This window comes from Balaenoptera physalus, assembly GCF_965194825.1.
Source record: "Balaenoptera physalus genome assembly, chromosome: 5".
NCBI classification, from domain to species: domain Eukaryota; kingdom Metazoa; phylum Chordata; class Mammalia; order Artiodactyla; family Balaenopteridae; genus Balaenoptera; species Balaenoptera physalus.
The window spans coordinates 14,780,959-14,803,349 of record NC_138884.1 but is presented as its reverse complement, the minus strand read 5'-3'; the positions used below and the strand labels follow the sequence as shown (position 1 = coordinate 14,803,349).

General features: G+C 38.4%; 1 protein-coding gene across 13 annotated transcripts in view; it reads right to left on the bottom strand.

Annotated features, from left to right (window-relative positions):
* PDLIM5 (PDZ and LIM domain 5) overlaps positions 1–21,498 on the bottom strand; it is a 208,580-nt gene extending 187,082 nt beyond the window's left edge. For 10 of the 13 annotated variants that reach the window (XM_082461748.1, XM_082461742.1, XM_082461751.1 and 7 more), the window contains exons 1-2: positions 21,364–21,498; positions 18,060–18,197 (exon numbers count right to left, since the gene is read on the bottom strand). In XM_082461748.1, the coding sequence (XP_082317874.1) occupies positions 18,060–18,155 (96 nt within the window). In that variant the 5' untranslated portion in view covers positions 18,156–18,197; positions 21,364–21,498. Of the gene's footprint in view, positions 1–18,059; positions 18,198–19,979; positions 20,245–20,297; positions 20,767–21,363 lie in introns of those variants that run through there. The other 3 variants (XM_082461747.1, XM_082461749.1, XM_082461750.1) reach the window with 3 other exon arrangements.
* Positions 21,499–22,391: the final 893 nt, after the last annotated feature.

Sequence of the window (22,391 nt, the reverse complement as noted above, 5' to 3'; positions counted from 1 at the left end):
GTTAATCAGTTAACACTAAATTGTCGAGTGCATTCATACTTCATACTCATGAAATATGTAGGCATACTTACAACATCTTTTAGTTTAGATATGATGCAAATTTAAGAGTTACTATTTAATAGTTTAAAAGACCTGGGAGCATATATATTTATATATTATATGTAAGTATAATATTTGTGATATATACATGTGTTTGAAGAGAAGACAGAACTGAATTGCCTTAGAGTTACTGAGCTGGGAGGTGGTTTGCCAATTCTGACAAACTTTCCACTGTCTTTAAATATAGAGGCTATTCCCTGGTAAATCTGGTTCAATTTCGTTAAGAAATCATGTTACCATAACTATACCAATCCCTGAAGTTAAATTTTAGTTCCCACAATTTCAAGTAAAAGTTAGTAATTTGCTGTCTACTCATTCCTGTCTAAATGCTATTACTATTTCTTTGGCACTTCAAGAAAAAAAAAAATCTTTCTTTTAGAATGCATATTTGTAACACTTATAACAAATAGCAAAGGCTTATAAGTTGGTCATTTTCTATTGATTAAAGAAAAGTCATATCAATTCGTGTAGTCCTGTAGTGGTAAAAATATTTAAACTGTTGTGCAACAGATCTCCAGAACTTTTTCATGTTGTAAAACTGAAACTCTATACCCATGAAACAAATCCCCATCTCCCTCTCCCCCTAGCTCCTTTAACCACCATTCTACTTTTCTGCTATCGTCTTTAGTTTTTCTTTAAATAGGAAAATAAAAATTTTGACTGTATTGAGGTTAAAATAAAATTAACATCAATGCAAATAATAATCACTATTTCTGGCAAAAGCCAAATTTGACCATGAAACTCAAGTCTATCGCATTTGCCAAAATGTGAATTATCAAAATCAGACAAGCACAAGACCTAATTATTTAAACAGCCTGCTAAATAAATCAACTTCCAAATGTTGCTGAAGAAAACACTTGCTTCACAAAGTCACTGAAAAATCAGTCTTGAATTGTTACCAACTCTAGAAAAACAAATTACCTGGATTACATTCAGAGCTTTACCGTTAGATTAGAAAGTAGCTCTCCATTAGAATAAACCTGTCCTTTACACAGCAGTCTCCTTTGATGAGAAAATTTGTTTATAACACTTCTCCTCCCTGCTTCAGACAAATTCAAAGGGCAGGGCTTCACTGACGGAAAAGGTAATACAACTGATTACGAAATTTTTCACTGGGATAACAGATAATTGTCCAGCAATAATAAAACTTAAAGCTTAAAAAAGATGAAGGCTAATGGTGATAATAAAATAAACACTTTGGGAAAACTGCCCTTCCCCAAGAAAATATTTAGCTATTTTTATTTTAAATTTCAACAGAACACAGTCTTGTGACTGTAACAGAAGTGAAGACAACTGGACAATGATTACCGGTCCACCTGAGAAGCTAGCTGACTTCAAAGGGTCATTCCTGCCAGGTGTAAATGAAATGTTTTAATGATCATCCATTGTAATGAGACCACAGCTTCCCAGGAAATGTTTCTGGAAGTAAAACTTAAAAGGCAATTTCAAATATTACTTGACAAATCCCTAAATAGACTGAATCATTTTACATACTAATATGCCTTTAAAAATCTGCCTGTTAACTTTAGTAATTACCCGACAGATACCAAAATTTCTCAATCTCCATTATAAAACTGAAAAATAAGGGTAAAACCAAAATCTTGGAGACAAGAGAAAAGACAAAAATAATTTTTTGTTTCACCTTATCTTTCCAACTAAATATTCTTGCAAGGGTGACAGCAATGAAATTAGTGAGCATTCACCGCTCCACAAAAGTTACTATCACTGAACTACATATTAAATCTGACACCACTTCTCATTTCTAGTTACTCTTCCTACATATAAACAACAGTACTAAGGATACAAATACCAATATTTACAACCTTTTAAGCCTCAAATACATTAACAACTAGTATCAATCCTGAATAAAATAACACTGCAGTCAGCAGACTTCTCAGACTTCAGAGAAATATTTTCTGTGTACCACAGTACTGTTTTCCAAAAACAAACCAAAAAAACCCAAACCTATCACTTTATTGACAAGGTCTTATTTTAAACTAGCGGCAAAATGCCTCTGTCCTATCAACTAACCTGCTGTAGATTTTAATACAATTAGTCTTAGGAAATAACTACCTTCAACGTTCTAAAATCATCTTCTACCACTCTCCCCCTTAGTCTACTCCAGCCACTCAAGTCTTGCTGTTCCTGAAACATGCAAAGCAAATGTTCATCTCATGGTCTTTACCCTTTGCCCAAAATACTCTCTCCCCCGCCCCACTTCATCCAAGTCTTTGTTCAATGTCACCTTATCTACGAGGCCTTATTTGCTCACCTTCTATAAATCAGTAACTCACATTCAACTACCACTCCCTTTCCCCATACTCCTTTGCTTTGCCCCATACTATTTATCACCAACTATTTTTATTTATTTATTTTCACTTCCCTAAAGTGTAAGTCTGGGAGGGCAGACTTTGTTTTATTCACACCACTGTATTCCCAGGGCCTAGGACAGTGCCTGGCATATAACAACATTCAATAAATATCTGTGGAGTAAGCATAAATAAGTCAATGAAGGAACAGCAATGATTTATTTATACTGATTTGTACAGCTTAAGTTCAGAGTAGTTACATTTTATATTTCATAAAATTCATAAGGCTTGCAAATAGTATGACCACATACAGATCTTCTAACTTTGTCTATAGGTTGCTACACTGCCTATAGATGGTCAAGCACCCATCCCAGGTCCAGTTGGCTATGGACAGAAAAGCAGGAGGGCAAGGTAAGGATCACAGAGACCAATACACAAAGGCTGATGCACCAAAACTCCTGGAAAGAGATGGTACAAATGGCAGACACATTGCTAAGTTTGCCTAGTCTACATTCCACTTATATATTCTCTCTTATAATCAAGTCTATCCTTCACTGGAGGAGAAAATTGTTCCCTAGAGCAACTGTCTCTCACCAGCAATATAGCTTACCATACCTCTTTAGAAGAATTAAAAAAACAAAAAACTATAGTGAATGGCAATCACTAAGCAAAGAATGTCGAATTGGAGGTTATTACCGGTGCAAACCCTCCTTTCCGATCTCTTTGAGAGTTTATGCCAGATCATGACAGACGGAAGAAGGAAATGGGCTATTCATTCAACAAATATTTATTATGTACCTTCTATAAAAGATGTTACATGAAATAATTCAAACTGCAGTGTGTGTATGCTGTGTATGTGTGTGCGTGTGCATGTGTATGTCTGTGTGTGTACTGAGAAGAATGCTTCTAAAGAATCTTCTATAAAAACCTATGAAAAAGAAAACCAGAATTAATTTGGAAGATGACATTATCTAATAAGTGAGGGATCTAGAAATATATAGTGCCAAAACTGCTTCAACTAGATATTACTAGTAAATAGTTATTACTCTAAAATAACCTCTGTTCTTATTAGGTAAACTTCACTGAGTTCTTACTATGTGCCAGGCACTTTACAGGTGTTTATTTATTCAATGCAACAAACCTATGATGTAAATATTATTTTTTCCCCATTTGACAGTTAAGGACCTGGGGCACAGTCGAGTAATTTGTCCAGATATATATAGCTGGTAAATTACAGAGCCAGGATTCACATGCAGACATTGTGCTCCAGAGCTTGCACTGGTAATAACTACACTAAACAGCATGTAGAATATTGTCCACTAAAAATATAATCTTAAAATGGTATATTGGGAGAAAAAATAAACCTTCAAGGACTGCAGTAAAAAAAAAAATTAATAAAAAATACAATACTACTATATTAGCTTTGGTAATAAAACAGAGTCATGGACGTTTGACCATTCATCATGATATAATCACAACTGCCTGTAGTGTTTTTTTTAAGGCTGGAAATTAATTACTATTAGATTACTTTAAATCTTAAGATAAAGTCGTTAAGAAAACTTTATCTAGAGTGACAGTTCTTTTACACTAGTATTATTATTTTGTCATACTTAATGTAACACAGATATTCCTAAGTTGGCTGTAAAGTGTTATTTTGCAAATATACCCCAAAACTCATAGGAAACTCATTCTTTCCCTGAATTTATAAGAAGTTGACCTTAAATATGAAGTATGAAGTTACATCATTTGCTAAAGCATTATGATTTATTATTACAGACCTATAGCTACATGATGTTGGCAACACTTTTATCCATTAACAATGTATTTAAGGCATGAAAATCTGAATTTACTGAAGTGTCAACTGTCAGCCTTCTCTTATGAGATGTTAATCCCGCTCAAGTGACCTCTCTGAAAGGTTCAGAAATGAAAAACATTAAATCTCATAAACTCCCTCCACTTGAAATAATAAAGAGGCCACAAAACATAACTTTTGGCATTGGGCACATTAACCAACCAACAGGCTAAAACATTCTTTTTAAAAATAGACACTTGGGGCTTCCCTGGTGGCGCAGTGGTTGAGAATCTGCCTGCCAATGCAGGGGACACGGGTTCAAGCCCTGGTCTGGGAAGATCCCACATGCCGCGGAGCAACTAGGCCTGTGAGCCACAATTGCTGAGCCTGCGCATCTGGAGCCCGTGCTCCGCAACAAGAGAGGCCGCGATGGTGAGAGGCCTGCGCACCGCGATGAAGAGTGGCCCCCGCTTGCCACAACTAGAGAAAGCCCTCGCACAGAAACGAAGACTCAACGCAACCAAAAATAAAAATAAATAAAAATAGACACTATTAAAATCTTTTCCAGCTCAACGTATCTGACCTAGAATAAACACCCTAACACTCACTTTATCTTTGAGGCAGACTCTAGCAAAAGTGTTACCAGCATAATCTGTATACAACTCCTGAAGGAGTATGCAACATTTCCTTATTAAAGTAGAAAAGGTCATAACATCACAAGGAAATGAAAACAGAAGCCATCTGGGAAACAAGCCACTTCTTACAGCGATAATAAAACTTAAAAGAACACAAAAGAGAAAAACTGTAATCAGTGTGCAAATAACAATGAGAAAATAATAATGTATGTGTTACAACTTATAAATAACTTTTCCAAACAAACATATTAAAATGAGTATCTTACTTCCAAGTAGCCACCTTGGAAGGTTATATGGTTATTCCTTTGCTCAAAATATTTTTGGAATTCTTCCCCTGAAATTTCTATCAAAACCAATTTAAAAACACACCAGCTTGCAGATAGGGTAAAATCACAGTAATAGTGACCCACTCTTCCTAGCTCAGCTCTCATCCAGAGCAATCAGAATCCTTCTCAAACCCCCAGTTGTCCCACCATTACCCCCAATGTCATCTCACTCCCTTAAGCCTCCTTATCTCTTATTCTGACACTAGGCTTCCCTCCCGTCCCCCATCTCATTCCACTTGCCTCCTTGCTCACTGCACTCCTGCCACTGCTTATCTACTCCTTGAACATGCCAAGCTCTTTCTTGTCTCCAGGCCTTTTGATGCCTGCAGCGCTGTTCTCCTTCCTCTTCCCATGACTGGCTTCTTATTCTTTTTTTTTTTTTTTTAATTTTTTAAAAAAATTTATTATTTATTTATTATTTTTATTTTTTTTGGCTGTGCTGGGTCTTCGTTTCTGTGCGAGGGCTTTCTCCAGTTGCGGCGAGTGGGGGCCACTCTTCATCGCGGTGCGCGGGCCTCTCACTATCGCGGCCTCTCTTGTTGCGGAGCACAGGCTCCAGACGCGCAGGCTCAGTAGTTGTGGCTCACGGGCCCAGATGCTCCGCGGCATGTGGGATCTTCCCAGACCAGGGCTCGAACCCGTGTCCCCTGCATTGGCAGGCAGATTCTCAACCACTGCGTCACCAGGGAAGCCCTGGCTTCTTATTCTTAAGTCAATGTTGCTTCCTCAGTCAGAAGGGCCTGTCTTGATGGCCCAACTTAAGGTAAAACCCTTCCCCCATATACCCTTCCCCCAATTATTCCCTAGCACATCACCTTATTAAATTACATTGCTTATTTATCGATATACTTGTGAGTTAACAGCCCCTCTTACTAGACTATAAGGTTCATAACAATAATGACTTTGTTTTGTGTACTTTCAGTGCCTAGACCAAGACTGAGCACACAGTAGGTGCTCGATAATGATACTGAATAAATGGCTCCATGCCCAGATGTAGGAACAGTTAATTCTGTCCACCGCTGCTACTTTTATCTCCTCTACGGATTCTATAGACGCTAGTCGAGACGTTCCCTACCATCCTAACTAGGCTGAATGATCAAAGCGCATATCACTGTGGTCTTTGCCCAAGTCTCGTTACATATATGTCCTCTCCTACTTCCAAGCTCCTCCTTATATTCCGTATCATGGTCCATGTACCTTTTTGTCAGGAAACAGAGAACCACCCTCTCTATCCAAGCCTAATACACAGTAAGAGACTAACGAATATATGTTACCTAACACCTACTATTAGGGCTCTAGCATGAGCCATTCAGGAGAAGGGCAGCATCAGAAGACAATACCAGGAGGACGTACTCTGCTGTACCAGGAATTTACTCATCTCTCCTAAAAGATAATAAATAATAATAATAAAACCTCCAAGGACTAAGCTTGAACACACCTCACTTACGTGTTTCTTGAATTCCTTCCCATGAAGTCCCTTTATCTTTCATGCAAACACCACACACATACACAAACAGCTGCCCCTCTCATGCTCTCCTAACTTCCATATATGTCCAGACAAGCCTGAGTTTGCATGTCTACCAAGCACAGGCCAGTTTTAATTTCCTTTCACTTTTTAAACAAAAGACACACATATTGTAAAAATTTCAAACAGTATAATAGTATACAGAGAAAACAGTAAAAATTCTAGCAAGCCCAGTGCCCAGGGCAGTTCTAAACCCTGCACTGTCTGGTCACAAAAATCAGTTTCCTTACTTAGTAACTCTACTTCTGCATTGGTCTTAATGTATGAAGTGTTAGGTTCAGTTCTGGGAGTCACACATAAAGAGACATTTAAAAACTGAACTGCTTTTAAAGGCAAATGCTCAGGGGTGTGAAGAGAGGCAACCGTCAAGAAAGAAACATTTGGGGCTTCCCTGGTGGCGCAGTGGTTGAGAATCCGCCTGCCAATGCAGGGGACACGGGTTCAAGCCCTGGTCTGGGAAGATCCCACATGCCACGGAGCAACTAAGCCCGTGCGCCACAACTACTGAGCCTGCGTGTCTGGAGCCTGTGCTCCACAACAAGAGAGGCCGCGATAGCGAGAGGCCCGCGCACCGCGATGAAGAGTGGCCCCCGCTTGCCGCAACTGGAGAAAGCCCTCGCACAGAAACGAAGACCCAACACAGCCAAAAATAAATAAATAAATAAATAAATAAATAAATAAAATTTAAAAAAAAAAAAGAAAGAAAGAAAGAAACATTTGAAGAAATGGCTTCCAACAGAAGATCCACAAGACTTAAAAGGAAATACAACTCGGTCACCTACTGGAAAGGCTGTCATGTGAGCGAGGGCTATCCTTTGTTGTGCGTGACACTAAAGGACAGAAAGAGAACCACTGGGTCAAATACAGAGAAAACAAACTCGGGCTGATACACAGGAAGACTCTGTACCTAGGGAGGCAGAGGGCTATTACACTAAGTAACATTGGGGGCGTGTCCTAGAAACAAACCCTGACTAGGATTAGAAACAAAGAAAACCAAAATGTCTCATCAGCTAATTATAACTATTAATCATTTTCATTAACAAAACAATTCTAGAAGAAACAACTACAACCGCAACCCAGCTTCCCACTTGTCCCCATCATCATTACGATCATCAGTCAACAGCTATTAAACATGTACGGGGAATTTTAATATGATCTTGAGTAAATAAGGCCCAGAGTTGTAGCGGTTTTTTTCCTGGTGAGAGAGGTTCATGATTTAGCAAAGTATATGACCTATTTGTATGTACTTAAACTGTACCACCGTGAAACATAATATGAAGACCAAAAATTTGGCCTTAAAAAGACTATATGCAGTTCCTTTTAACATAAGTTTTACCACTTTAGGCTTAACAATGAGGTATGAAACAAAACCAACTATACTTGTTATATACTTGGTTAAATATTGGTTAAATTTACTAAACATTCCTCCAGAAGTCTTTGGTAAATTTAACATTCATTATTAAATTTTATAGTATTAAAATATTATAAGTAACGTGCCAACTTCAAAGTGTTCTAAAGATACTTTCAGCGTCATAAATAGAACTGAAGCCTGATATCATATATTATTAAAACTGACATTTATTTCCAAAAAGGATCTGACCTATGTTGACTGAACTCTGAAAAAAGTGAAAAGACCAGTAGTTGGAGAAAAGCAGATCTGTCACATTATTTAGTCAGTGGCAGTTCCATTGCAATTTAGCCTTAATCTTTTTGATGAAGTGATCTAAATAACAAAAGATCCATAGTAAAAATATTTTTAAAAAATAAAAGCTACATAACGTTCCCAAACATTAGTGTACAAAATGGGATTCGATGGTACACGAGAAACATCCATAAGGCATGCGAGAATCCCTAAACATCCTGAATTCAAAGTCTGGGCCTACAAGGTACATTTAAAAAATCTCACTCATGACGTTAACGATTAGTTTAGAAACTAGTCATAGTTTTAAAAATAATCTCAGTTACTCCCATTTACACAAGTCTTTGATTCTCTCTTTAAGAAACACATACAAACTTGGTTGTCAGTAGTGAAAACTGTCACCTATTCCCAGAAAACAGAGTATACTGGTTAAAAGCATTACAGTATTACTACTCAGTTTGTCTGGTATCAAATCCTAAGCCTAACCAATTACTAGCTGTGTAACTTTGAGCATCTTATTTAACTGCTCTGTCTCTCTGTTTCTTCATCTGCAAATCAGAGGTTTTAAATCATACTTCCTCAGAGGGTCACTATGAGAATTAAATAATCGAACATGTGCAAAATATCTACAGCAGGGCCTAGACAATAGCAAGGGCTCAATAAATGTCAGTGTATTTTCATTATTATTATTTAATATAGGAAAGAAAGGAGACCCAAGTGAGTCGGAGCAGTCAAACATTTCAAAGAGCACCTAGTATATGAATGTGCCCTGATGGATGGGTAGAGCTAAAGGTACCGTGCATGAAGAATAAAGAGACCAAGGACTTCAGGGTTCAAAACAGGCATTTTGGACTGTAAACTCAGTTCTGTCAAGTGGGTCTGACGGGATTAATATATTAAATGCAGGATTTTAGAATTCCTGCCTCGGCAAGGTGCCACCCTGAAGATGAGGAAACAGCCTAGGAGGCAACAAGCCATTGATGAAGTTTGGAAACACCTCTGTCTGCTAAGCTATCAAAGTGTCACTCTGAGAATTTGATACGAACTAGAATCTTCCAGAATGAATAAAGGTACATATAAATAGAAATGCCTATATAAAACGATCAAAAGAACCATTTGTAGAGTATTTGGAAGTTAGTAGCATGGAGATACTTCAAGAGAATGTCCAAAGTCATGAAAATTACATGTATAACAATGCTTGTATTTATTTACAAACTTCTTTCTCCAGAACATCCCTAAGGGTTGCTAGTTAAGGAACAAAGCATTTGCTTTCTAAAGGATATTTGTCCTCCAGTATCTTTTCTCAAGAAGAAAACACTTTCAGAACATATCTACAATCTCCTCTGGCTAGCATTACACAACCTTACTAAATTTTTAAGTTTCACCATCTCTAAAAGTTAATATCTCAGAAATCATTTGAGAAATACTGGTCTAACACTGTAACTGGATTCTCAATGGAACCAAATCACAACACTTAAGCCCCTGATGGAATCAATGGTAAATGGGAGTCGGTTGTTAATGTCATTAAAAAAAAAAAAAACACTTCCTCTTTTGGTAAATCAAAATTTACCCAAGATAATTATAATGAAGAACAGTGGTCATTGTTAAATCACTTTTTGAATCCTAGGAAAAAGTGTTTAACAAGTCACAGAATTCAAATAACAAATGGTGCAACTTCTTCCAAATGCAGATGCAGTGTTTGCATCTAGTTCCAAACACTTTCTCATCATATTAAAAAATTTTACAGCATAGTAAAGGGAAATCCCTCCTCCCCTCAACTTCAAGCACATAAAATACAAACATCCCTGGCATTCTGACTCTTCTTGTCACCAAGGTTACCAACACTTACACTCTCTGCTGCTTACGCCCAGGTAAAATGAAGAAACGTATCGTGCCACACGTTAGTGTGCCTTCACGAGGCCTGACTCACTAAGCTATGAAACACTGCAAACCCTTGTGCCTTGTTACGCTCCACTGGAGAATAACAGTTGATATGAAAACAGGGAGGCTCCTAAGGGTGAATTTTACTATGTCCAAGGACCAGGCCAAATACCTCATTATGGTCAGTCTCTCCGTCACATCCATAAGGGGAGCTAGAGAAGAGTAGGATGTGAAATTCCACAATATATCAGGCTGCTGGAGAAACTCCAAAGGCAACAACCTGAAATCTATTAAATGTGATTTGCTTAATTTTTCAGAAAGTCTATGACAGGGCACTATGCCAAAAACTATTCCACAAAAAACAAAAAAATCTTTCACCATGTAATTGGAAGTAATATGTTAACAGAGAGAGGAAATCCGTTTGGAAATAGGAAACAAATGATAGAGGATAATTATTAACCAAAGCTCTAAATGAAAAATTTCAAATAAATAGCATCCCCCCAGAAGTTAATAAAATCATTTAAAGAAGGTCAGCACATCTTTATTTTGTATATTCTCACGCAAAATGGAAAAAAAAAGAGCCACTTAAAAACATACAGAATCCTCTGTAGAATACCTGTGATTAAGCCCTGTAAAAAAGGAGAAAGATGGAAATAGGCCCATCTGATTGGAAAAGATGAAAGTCTGTCCAAACGTGTGCTAGCACGGGTATGAGGAAACTGGCATTCTCATTGTGGGTAGGAGTGTCTCTATAGAGATATTTGGCAATATGAATCAAAATTACAATTGCAAAAAAAAATATATATATATATATATTACAATTGCATACAACCCTTTGACTCAGCAATTCCATTTCTAGGAATCTATCTCACAGGTATGCTCATATATATGCCATATATAGATAGATATAGTTATTGATGCAAAAATTACACTACATTGTTACTAAAAGAAAAAGATTAGAAACAACCTAACAACCTAATTGTCCATCAATAGGAACTGGGTAAATTAATTATGATAAATCCAAATACAATGCAGCTGTACAAAAAGAATAAGGATATATTTACTGATTTGGGGTTAAGTGAAAAAAGCAAAAGGCCCAAAAAAAAGCAGATTTTTAAGGATACTATTTGTGTTGGAAAGGGGGATGATGAGGATATATACGTATTTTCACACATCTGTATAGATTATCCCTGAGAGTATACAAGAAACTGCTAACACTGGTTGCTTCCAGGCAGAGGAAATGAATGACGGGACAACAGGAGGCTCTTTCCTCTAAACGCTATTGAGTCATTTGGCTTTCAACTCATATGAATATCTTACCTAAAGAAAAGCATAAATTAACCAAACTTTAAAAGGGGGAAAAGGGTGAAGGGTGAAGATTTCTTGAGTACCAAATCTGACCCAGTAAATAACTGTTCCCATTGTGACCTTTTTAAAATTGCCTATTTCTTTTTCTCTTTCAATCTAACTTGTTCTTTCCCTCCCATCAAGTCCCCAGTTTATTTTACTCTCCTCCATTTAGGCTGGACAGGCACATTTGCTGCAACTACTTAGCCCTGCCGGGTGGATTAAATGCCAATGAGGTTGATGAACTTTGTTCCAGTGATTATCACACAAAATGGGTAACAAACTCAGCTGTAAAAGAAATCTGAGTGTTTACAGAAGGATAGATAACTCCACTTATGCAACAAGAAAGAAATGATAATAATAAGGTGACAGAAGATGGGGAAGTGAAGATTTGAGAGATTCCATTTTAATACTATAAAAAATTCTTCCAAGCCTGACTTTAAACACTCATTCAATACTGTCTGCTCTGTCCATACCTAAATATTTTATTACCTTTAAAAAAAAGAGTGTCTATGCTATAAAAGTGATTTTCCCACTCTGTAATTAAAGAAACAAACCTGAATTACCAGCAGGGCTACACAGTGCCTCTGTACCCAGAATACCTAAATTAGGGGTCACCATGGTCACTGCTCATTACTTTCTTAAACTAATGTTTTCTTTTCATTCCCAATATTATGTCACTTATTTGCAAATCCATACATATATTAACACTTCACATGTGAGGATCTTGTTTTGTCAAGTTTTATATTGTATACTCAATATCTCTACATCTCAAAAATTCAAACAAAGGCCTAGAGTCTCACCTCCTAAAGCTGAAACATAATTATCTCTTATAAGCCGCCAAAGAGGGGCTTCCCTGGTGGCGCAGTGGTTAAGAATCCGTCTGCCAATGCAGGGGACATGGGTTCGAGCCCTGGTCCGGGAAGATCCCACGTGCCACGGAGCAACTAAGCCCGTGCGCCACAATTACTGAGCCTGTGCTCTAGAGCTTGTGAGCCACAACTACTGAGCCCGAGTGCCACAACTCCTGAGCCTGCACACCTAGAGCCTGTGCTCTGCAACAAGAGAAGCCACCACAATGAGAAGCCCGTGCACCGCAAGAAAGAGTAGCCCCGGCTTGCTGCAACTAGAGAAAAGCCGCGCGCAGCAACGAAGACCCAATGCAGCCAAAAATAAAATAAATTAATTAAAAATAATAATAATAAGATGCCAAAGAAACAACCCCTTTTTACCTGGAGCAATGTTTGCTCCTAGATTAACTAACTCATATCGGATTTCTCCTCCATGCAGTTGTAACTGGGGGAAAAGGCCATGACCAGTCTTGCAGTGCATGGGAACCTGGGTAAGAACTACTGCAAACAGGATATTTCAGACAAAGACTAACTGTATATTCAGATTAACTATATATTCACACTGCAGCCTAACCAACAACCATCATAAAGACAAGCTCTTTGCATTGAAAGTTCTCGAAAATGACTGAAAACAAGTCTATAGGCTTTGGTTATTCTGAGTTTAAGTAAGCAAATATTAGACCTAACTCATGAGTAGGTGAATAGCTTGTATGAAAATCTCCCTTACTTAGGTCTAAAGTTCTATTCTTACTTCACCCAGTCTCTACAATATTGTTTCTTCCATCAGATACAGAAATCCTGCATACCAGTAAAATTCCTTTTAACCAATAACTCTCCAAAATGCCCAATATTCGTTAAAAACTAAAAAAAAAAAGAAAAGCCTTTTTTTCCTCAAACTATTAACTTACAATAAAACATACTGATAAAGATTTTCATTTCTTTACAAATAACAAACCAGAAAAACACCTTCAGAATTATCTTGAGATTCTTGACCCTCGGGACCACAGATGACAGAAAACTGCCACGTGGGAAAAGACAGGTCTCTGAGTCCCCCACAAAAGGTGATTAATATTTTAAAAGCAGAGGGTGAACATACATGTGAAATGTACATTATGCAGTTAAACAAGCTAAATTATCAATTTTCTCACTTGGCATAATAACAGGGTAGTTGGAAGGGAATGTAAAAGAAAATACTCAACAGCTTAAAATTAACAATGGGCCCATTTATTCAAGGGAGGATGGTTCTCCCATTTCAGCCTGAGGACTGAAAGTCTCTTTCTGCCCGCCTCTAGGAGGGAAACTCTGCAGCTGGCCTGTCTGGAGAATCACTCAGCTATATTCACAGCTTCACTCAGACTCAAGCAATGGCAAGAAAAGTCTTCGTCTTCACTTAGAACTGAAAACCAACACAGAGAAATACTGACTTTGGGGTGTTCAGATTTCATTCTTCAAGGACCAGTTCAATTAATTTCTCCTGTAGGAAGCCAACCCTCTACCCCTGAACAGATATGAAAGGTCTGTGCCCACTGAAACTGAGAAACACTTATCTGTATCTCTGTCATTCCATCAAATATTGTCTTGTGACAGGTCTTATGACATTGTCTAGTACTGTATTTATTTTTCTCCCCAACCTTTGTACTCCCCAATGTTTTGTCTCTTCTTCAGTGGCTTCTAGGAAGTATCCTTTTAACTACTGAATGAATGAATTCACAGCAAAGTGTTTCCATGGCTCTTTCTCTGTTCTATGTAATACTCCTAAACAGGACTCCATACTCCAGGAAATGGTACATGTCTTCTGCTTTTCAAATCTAACTAAAATCTTGTCTGACCTGGTAACAAATGATCCTCCCCTAACTCTTGAGAATCAAAATCTCTATTATTTGGGTATTAAAATGTCTGACCTCATTTTATCTGCTAAAGAAACACCATAGATGTGTTTATAGAGAATTGGGAGATCACCTTCAGGAAATCCAAATATTGACAGCTAAGGGAAAAATTCTAATATCATACATCAGAAAATAACACAAGCAGAGTATTTCAATTTTAGGATGCTGTACTTAAAATGTTATTCACAAATACACTATCTTTCTTGTAATTCCATCATGAGGGTCAGCAACTTGCCAAAATATGGCCTTGAATTGTGCAACAAGTCTCCTATTTCTTCTTATAAAATATATTGGCAAAGACCAACAAACCCACACTGCTACAATAAAACCCATCCCCACATACCATGGCTTCAAGGCAATTCCATAAATACAGGGTCATTAAAAAGACAGCCTGCAAACTCCAGTAGCCAACACATCACTTTAAGGATAGGAAATTGAAGACAGTGACATGGGATCAGGCAATTACAGCAATTTGAGGATCTTTTCAAAAAGTTTGCAACAATCACCAATCTTATCTTAGAAACCCACCTACTAAAAAAGTATGCAAAACTCATACAAAAGAGATGGGGAACAAAATCTGATAGTAATGTTTTACAGTTTTACAGTTCTACAGTTTTAAAATTTTACAGTTTGTATGCTTTACGAAGCAAGTCATAATCCATATATTGCTACGCTGGTAACAAAATCTCAAGAAAACAGAATGTTCAAGTCTCAGCCAATGGCTTATTTATCTCAAATACATTTAATATCACAGAGCTCCAATATTATAAGAGAACATAAAGAGCCCTTTGGAGTTCAACATAATAATATAATAATACATGACCAGAGGAAATACTGTATACTTTTGAACTATATATAGATGCAGGTTCCTAGCTAAGCACAAACCTGTACGTTTTTTTTTTCTTTATCAATTCCAACAGACCGTAAGTAAAAAAATATATAACCGCTATGTTCCCTAAAATTATGGGGGATTTGATGTTTCAAGTCTCTAAATTTTTTCTTTTTAATTTCATATTATTGTAAAATATAACAACTGAGAGAATACCATGCCAGACCTTGTTAAGAATTCCACATACATTATTAAAATAAGAGAATCACTAAATTACATGTTTTAAGGCATGCTTTCAGGTTTTAATTGCTTCTTGATACTACTAATTAAATAATCTGGTGACCACTGAAATACATCCCAATAATTTTACATAATTGAGGCAGAATAAATATAACCAGAGAACTAATTAAGATGAGGTATAGCATTAATGATCTTACTACCACAATATAGTTTAGTTATTAGGCACCCATCTTTATTAGGCAATGTCTCTGGGCCTGTTAAAACTGAACCCCACAAGGGGTTAAAAGTAACTACAATGAAAGGCCAACAGCCTGGCTGCACAGTTGCACCAACATGCCCTTTCCTCTGCCTCCCCTCCTCGCCAGTCCAGAATGAATTGCACGCCCCACTGCACAAGGCCCAAAAAGGTCACAGGAGATGGCAGAGACTTTTGTAAGAGAACAGAAATAACTCAGCAGCTTTGTTACCGTAGTCTCTTTTAATCAGTGTGTTCAAAATCCTTTAATTAACACTCTGTCTACACAAGGAAAGCATTTCTTCTGTGCCAGGAGAGGGCACATATGTATGTACACAGTGTTCTGTTGTATCAGCATCACCACATGGCACTCAGACTGTCTGCCAGGAAACTGAAGCACAGAAAACTCTTTTAAAGGTATGGTACCACCACATTTACATACTCCATTTGCACTTCTACAGTCAAACACCAAAGTGTGTTTCATTAGGTGCTAATGTGCTTCTGAACTTTTTTTTCAGCAAAAAATGGAAGTATTTAAACCATCATTTTCTTTAGCCCATTATCATAAACTAGGATATTCAAAATTAATGTAAAATAATGTAAACAGAATGTGAAAACAGACAATATTCAAATATTCTTCCTTTCTTCATGATAGCTCTTTAGCAGGAGGCAAAAAGATACTGCCCCCCTCAAACAGGAATAAATCACAAGACACATTTTCACACAGATGCTTTACATTTAAAATTTCATCCAACCAGGCAAAGTCTTAAAACTTTCAGGCTGGATTACATACATGTGTTTCCTTGTAAAATCTGAGTAACTGGAATCAAGATGGAATTTGATAAAGATAACTATTTTAAAAATCCATAGCCAAGAAACAAGGAAAACTTCATTAGCAAACTGGGATTTGAAGTATTTTAATAGAGATACGTAATTGTTACAAACTTATTTTTAATCTTTCAAAATCGAGTTGGATATACATACTGTAAGACGCAGTGTGTATATATATATATATATATATATATATATATATATATATATAAGTATCTATACCTATATAATTAAATAATAAGTACATATATAATCAAACCAAAAGATAACTCTCTAAATATCTAACTAGAGAAGCAATCTACCTAAATTTATGATAAAGCTCATTGGGGAGGAGGCAGAGCATTAACTGCTTGAAAGCCAGCTCTTCCACACCAGCCATGGGAGCTCACAGCACAGTTCTTTACAATGAGAATAAAACCACTACTTCACAGGTTGGTGTGAGAATTAACTGAGATGAGGTAAAGCACTTGGCAAAAATCCAAAAGTTTGCTGGTAATGTTGTTGGGGGAATAGATTTTTTTATGTATTACACAAAAGTGCAAACTGGCATAACCTATCAAAATTATACATATATAATTATGTATATATGATATCCACTGAAGCATTACTTGTAATAGCAATACTGGCAACAGTATAAATGCCCTTCAATGGGGGATTGCTTAAATAAATTTTACTTCCCTACAAAAGAATTCTATACATCTGTTATAAAAAAAAAAAAAAAGAAAAAGAAAAAAACTCTAGTAACAGGGAAAGCTCTCTAAGGTAAATTGTTGAGAAAAAAAGCAATGTGTGGAACAGTGTGTATTAAGATGCTACCATGTAAGTAAAAGGGGAATAGATATTCATATTTATTTGAATATACAAAAAACCCTCTGAAATGTTACACAAGTAATTAATAGCAATAATTACCTACTGGAGATGAAAGTGAAACAATGTCTGATACCCAGCCAAACCTCAATAAATGAAAGCTATAATTACTCCATCAATGTCATTATCATCATGAAAACATATCATTAAAATATATACACAGAATACATTCAAACTAAATCCATAATGAGGTAAACAGCCAAACAGCCAAATCTTAAGCATTCAAAGGCTGACTATCGAGTTGGCCATCCAAGCCCTTCATTTTCTCTTCATAGGTAAGTAGCTTTGGGCCATTTTACTGTAGGCTAACCCCTCACCAGAGAGCGAGCTGAGGAAATAACACCAAAAACAGTCATTTTATTCAATATTGATCTACAGTTTCTAATAAAAAACAGCTTTTGGAGCTGAAAGGGACCGTGAAAATCCCACAGTGCAAACTTCTATTACATATGAAGAAACTAAGGTCCAGAGAACTCCCCAGATTAGCGACAGTTCAAAGATTTGGAGTCTGTCCCCCCGGTTAAATGCTTTCAATTTTATTATTAAGGTGGGGGCAAATAAGCTTAACTGAAATCAATTACCCTTGCTAAATTCCCTCCCCAGCCCATCCTTTACTACAGATAACTAAGTTTGCTGAGATCATATTCCATAAGCAATTCTATTAAGTGGAGCGCAGGTCATCAGAGAATTCAACAACTCGGCCGTGATGTTTCTAGGATTATGCATTGAATGAACACCCGCAATAAAAATCTGTAAAGTTTGCTTACGCTAGAGATTGTCAGAGGCATGTTGAAGTCCTTGCCACCTTGTAGCCGGAAACCCCAAGGAGCTGGGCCAACCAAGGACACACTGTAGTTGCTCATGGTTCTAATGGCTCAAAGTCCAATCCCCAAAAATGAAAGAAACTGTGAAAGAAAATTAGATGGTTAACAAAAATGTTTATTTTAAAACCTATTACATATTTCAACTAAATGATCTTCAGTATTTTGTTCTGGGGGGAAGAGGGGATATGCAAAATAAGTCATATTAAGTTCTCATTTCAGTCGAAGAAAAGGAATCTATGAGCTAATACATAATCTCTAAACTCATGCCAATTTCCATAGTCTAAAAATTCCATATTAGAGTATATTTCTAGACATTTGATCAGTTTTACAACTTGCTACAATACAATTTGTGGCTTCTTGCATACAAACTTTAATTCAAAGTACTTTACAACACTTCATTTTATACAAAAAAAGAAGAAAACTTTATTTCAGGTTTAATTCAAAATGATTTTCCCTGTCCTTCTGCCTGCAGTTGGCAAGAGTCCTTCAATTTCACTTACTTAAATTCTAAGTTACCTTAACATGTGAAAAGAACTACAAATCAGTAGACTCTCATTCATTCTTTCCAAACTCTAAATTCTTTAAAACGAGAAGTTGTTTTTTAATGCATGAAACTATTCTCTCCAATTATAAACTACAACTTGTATTTCCTCTTCTGGGGACGTGTTATTTTCCAAGCAAAGAAATTATTTACATTTCCTTCAGACAGGCAATGATGGGCAATACTCTAGCACAATGATATTTCAATCAGAACCTGCTTTTTGTTTTATATACACACCTCATCAGGCAAAGTGGAGCGAGCATTTACCACACAGTGTATAAGTCTGACTAAACATGGTAGGAATAAAAGGTGAATCTTAACGCATGAAAGAATTAGAGCTTTAGAAAACAACCAGCGCTTCAGTGCTTTCTTTCTTCTGTGTTTTGCTGGAAGAGCGCTCATAATGACTCTCATGGTAGTACTTTTATATAACAAAAAAAAACTCAAGAAAAAAAAGTGTGACTCGGAGTTTGGTGTTGGTTGTTATGGTGGTTATGTGTGAGCGGGAGAAACTGGGAGGAATGGAGGTCTTCTAAAATGTAATACTAAGACACCTATTATTTCCCTCTTTAAAAATAATAATATAACAGATGTGTAATAATTTTAAAACCACATTTTTAAAAAAGAAGCTGTTTCAGACATGCTTCCTTGGAAAATCTGTGCTATTCAGCCAAATCATCACCTATTATCTGTCTTAAAATATTATTCCATTTTTTTAACCCATTGAAAATTTCTATTCCATCACACCAAATTAATAGTGGCAGATGTAGATATGCGAACCACTGGGTATATTAAAAGCAAGCAGATTCCATCTTCTCATATGGGGAAAATGAGGCAAAATTTTCAAATAAGTCCAGTTCTTAAAGAAAAATCAGTGAAAATCTGCCCTGCATCTGCCCAGAAACAAAATGGGCTTTTCCACTGGCATAGTAGTTCACTGAACTACTAGCCAATAATACATTACGTCAATACTGATGCAACAAACACTAAAAAGATGAAAAGGCCAAACCAGAGGTCAAACTAGTTAATATATGTGAAAAACAAATAGGAGGTAATAAAGAGCCACACATAATCTAATTGCTTTCTCACTGTAATAAACGAGAAGAGTTTCAGAGAAGTTGTAGAGAAAGACTGGATAATGGCACACAATATAAATCAAAAGTGTGTAAAGCCAACAGATATTTCACAGGCAGCCTACCCCCCCTTCTTTTTTAATCTTTAACTTTTTGTCAAGAGAAGAATGTGAAAGTGAGGTTCCACTTCCTCTGATCTCAATATTCCCTACAAGAAAATGTGTTTAATTCATATATCAACCTATGTACCTGCAGCTTCCCTTTACCTGCGAGCTCCCTTCCTGATTTCTCCCATTTGGTATTAAAATCTCTAGCACTGGCAAGGTCACAGCCACACTAGAGAACCAGCGTCAGTTCATTTCTAATGTCGTTTCCCTTCCAGTACTCTCCCTTTGCTAGCTTCACGTGCCTTAAAATATTCTGAAACCGAAGCAATTGTAATACTACTGGCCTTTTCCAGGGCTGGTAATATTAGTGCCCAAACTCTTCCTAAAATACCAAGCAGGCAGGAAGTATTGAGCAGCCTTTCTGCTTTCAAGCACGTAGAAAATGCTGGCGCTTCTGTACCGTGCTGGATTGTCTTTTAGGGGAAAGTCCAAACAGTGTCTTCGCTCTAGTCCTTAGGCAGGAAGCCTGGCATTTCCCACACTCCTATCCCAGCTCCTTCGGTGGGTGCGAGAAGGGAAAGAACTCGTGATGGATTTCTCCGAGAAGGGTCTGAAATGAAAGCTGTTGTCTTGAGATTCTCTGCTTCCCCAGATGGAGCGACTGCGGAGGTAGAGCGGAAGAACTAAAGCCGCGGGCACCGGGTGAAAGTAACCGACGAGACAGTTTTCCAGCAGAGGTTCACGCCTAGCCCTGTTTGCCAAATAAGGTTCCCGAGCCGGCCGCTCCGGAGGCAGGCGGCTTCCAACGGCCCCGTGGTCAGGAAGGCAGACTTGGGAGAGGATCCGGCGATCATACCCGAGACCTACCCTGCCCAGCGCAGCCGCGAATTTTCTTTCCAAGGACTGCCCTGTCCACACGCCTTTCCTTTTTCCACTTACTGTCAAACGAACGGGACCACCGTCTTTTTAAAAAAAGCCCCACCAAGTGCGCGAGCACTAATAAATCTGGCGTTCGTGACAGATTTGTTTTTTTAAACAAGCTTTATTTCTGGACGCACGGAAGTTGTCCCCTAACAGGTTACACAATCCTAAATATTCGGGGGGAAATAAATGCTTCTCAGTAGCGTGAGAGCAAATAAAAAATCAGCACGCCGTGCCCGTTTAGACCCGCTTCCTCCCCACACCCCCAGGAAGACTCGCGCGGGACGCGAGTGTCCCCGGACGCCTCGGTGCGTGCCCGGCGACGCCGCCGCTCTCGTCCCAGCCCGCCCGGGCTCCAGTGCCCGTCCTCTGGCCTGGGGCCCGCTCCCGCGCCGCCCTTTCCCGGGCGCTCCTCTTCCCACGCCGCTCTCCCACCTCCGCTGATCGGCGTCCGGCAAACACCTGAGCAGCCACCCGGCGCGAGGCGCGCCCCCTCCTCTCCACTAGCTGGGCTTCCCTCCACGCGCTCTGCGTACGGCGACCCCTTCTTTCCCTCCTCCCTACCCGGGATCCGAGACGCGCATCGCCGGCGGGCGGCCACTCACCTCGGGTCCGGCGCGGCGATACCTCCGCCTCAGACGAGCGCTGACAAGTGACTCGCGGTGTGTACGCCGTCCCCACGGCCCCCGGGAACTTCCGCCTCCTGGCTCCTCACCCCCACAGGCCCCGCCCCCGAGACAAGGCACGCCCCCTCCGCCCCGGCCACGCCCCCGGGCCGAGCAGGGCTGGGAGGCGCTGGGAGAAGGCTGCTGCGGAGCCCAGCGAGCGGGCTTGCTGCGGCGAGCTGAAGCCGCTGCGGTAAAACAATTGCACTACAGACTTTCGGTGGCAGTAGTCTCAGGGGGTTTCGAGCAGTACCTGGCAAAAGTCCGCTCCCCCTGCCTGTTTTATAGTGGATGCATTTCTCTCTAAAGAAACTTTGAATTGGCGAGCAGTTGCTTTGCCTAAAATAGGAGAGGGCTTTAGATAAATCCCTATCTATGCAAGTTCGGCAGCCACTGCCCCGGTTTTTTGGGTGAGCTTTATGTGCCCTGAGAAGTGAAGACTCTTAAAGTTTACTTGTCAGGAAAGTGAAAATCAGTAACTTTAATATCTAGAAGTTAAATCCTCTTATCAAACCAGAAGACCGTGATAAACAGCAGCGGCCAAAAGTGGTTCAACCATTATAGCCTCAGCTTATTTTTCTAAATCCAGATCAATAGTTCACTTCGCAGTTTCTGTAAAGTTGCTTGATTTAGCCCAAGGAATTTATTCATGAGCAAATTTGAATAATGTTCAGTGAACATACAGAAAGTAACTTGTAGGCTTCTTTTAAACAGTGAATTGGCTTATAAAATGTGAAAAGGACAATTCTTAACCAAGGGACATGTAAAGCAAGGTTCATGGGATCCGTGAGTCCACGAGGAGTGCAAACAGAATTCTAGAGAAGACCCAAAACTATGCTCTGTCCAAACCGGTAGCCACTAGTCACGTGTGGCTAGTGAGCATTTGAAATGTGTCTACTGCGGCTGAGGCACTGAATTTTTTGTTTTATGTAAGTTTAATTTAAATTTAAAAACTGAAGTAGGATAAC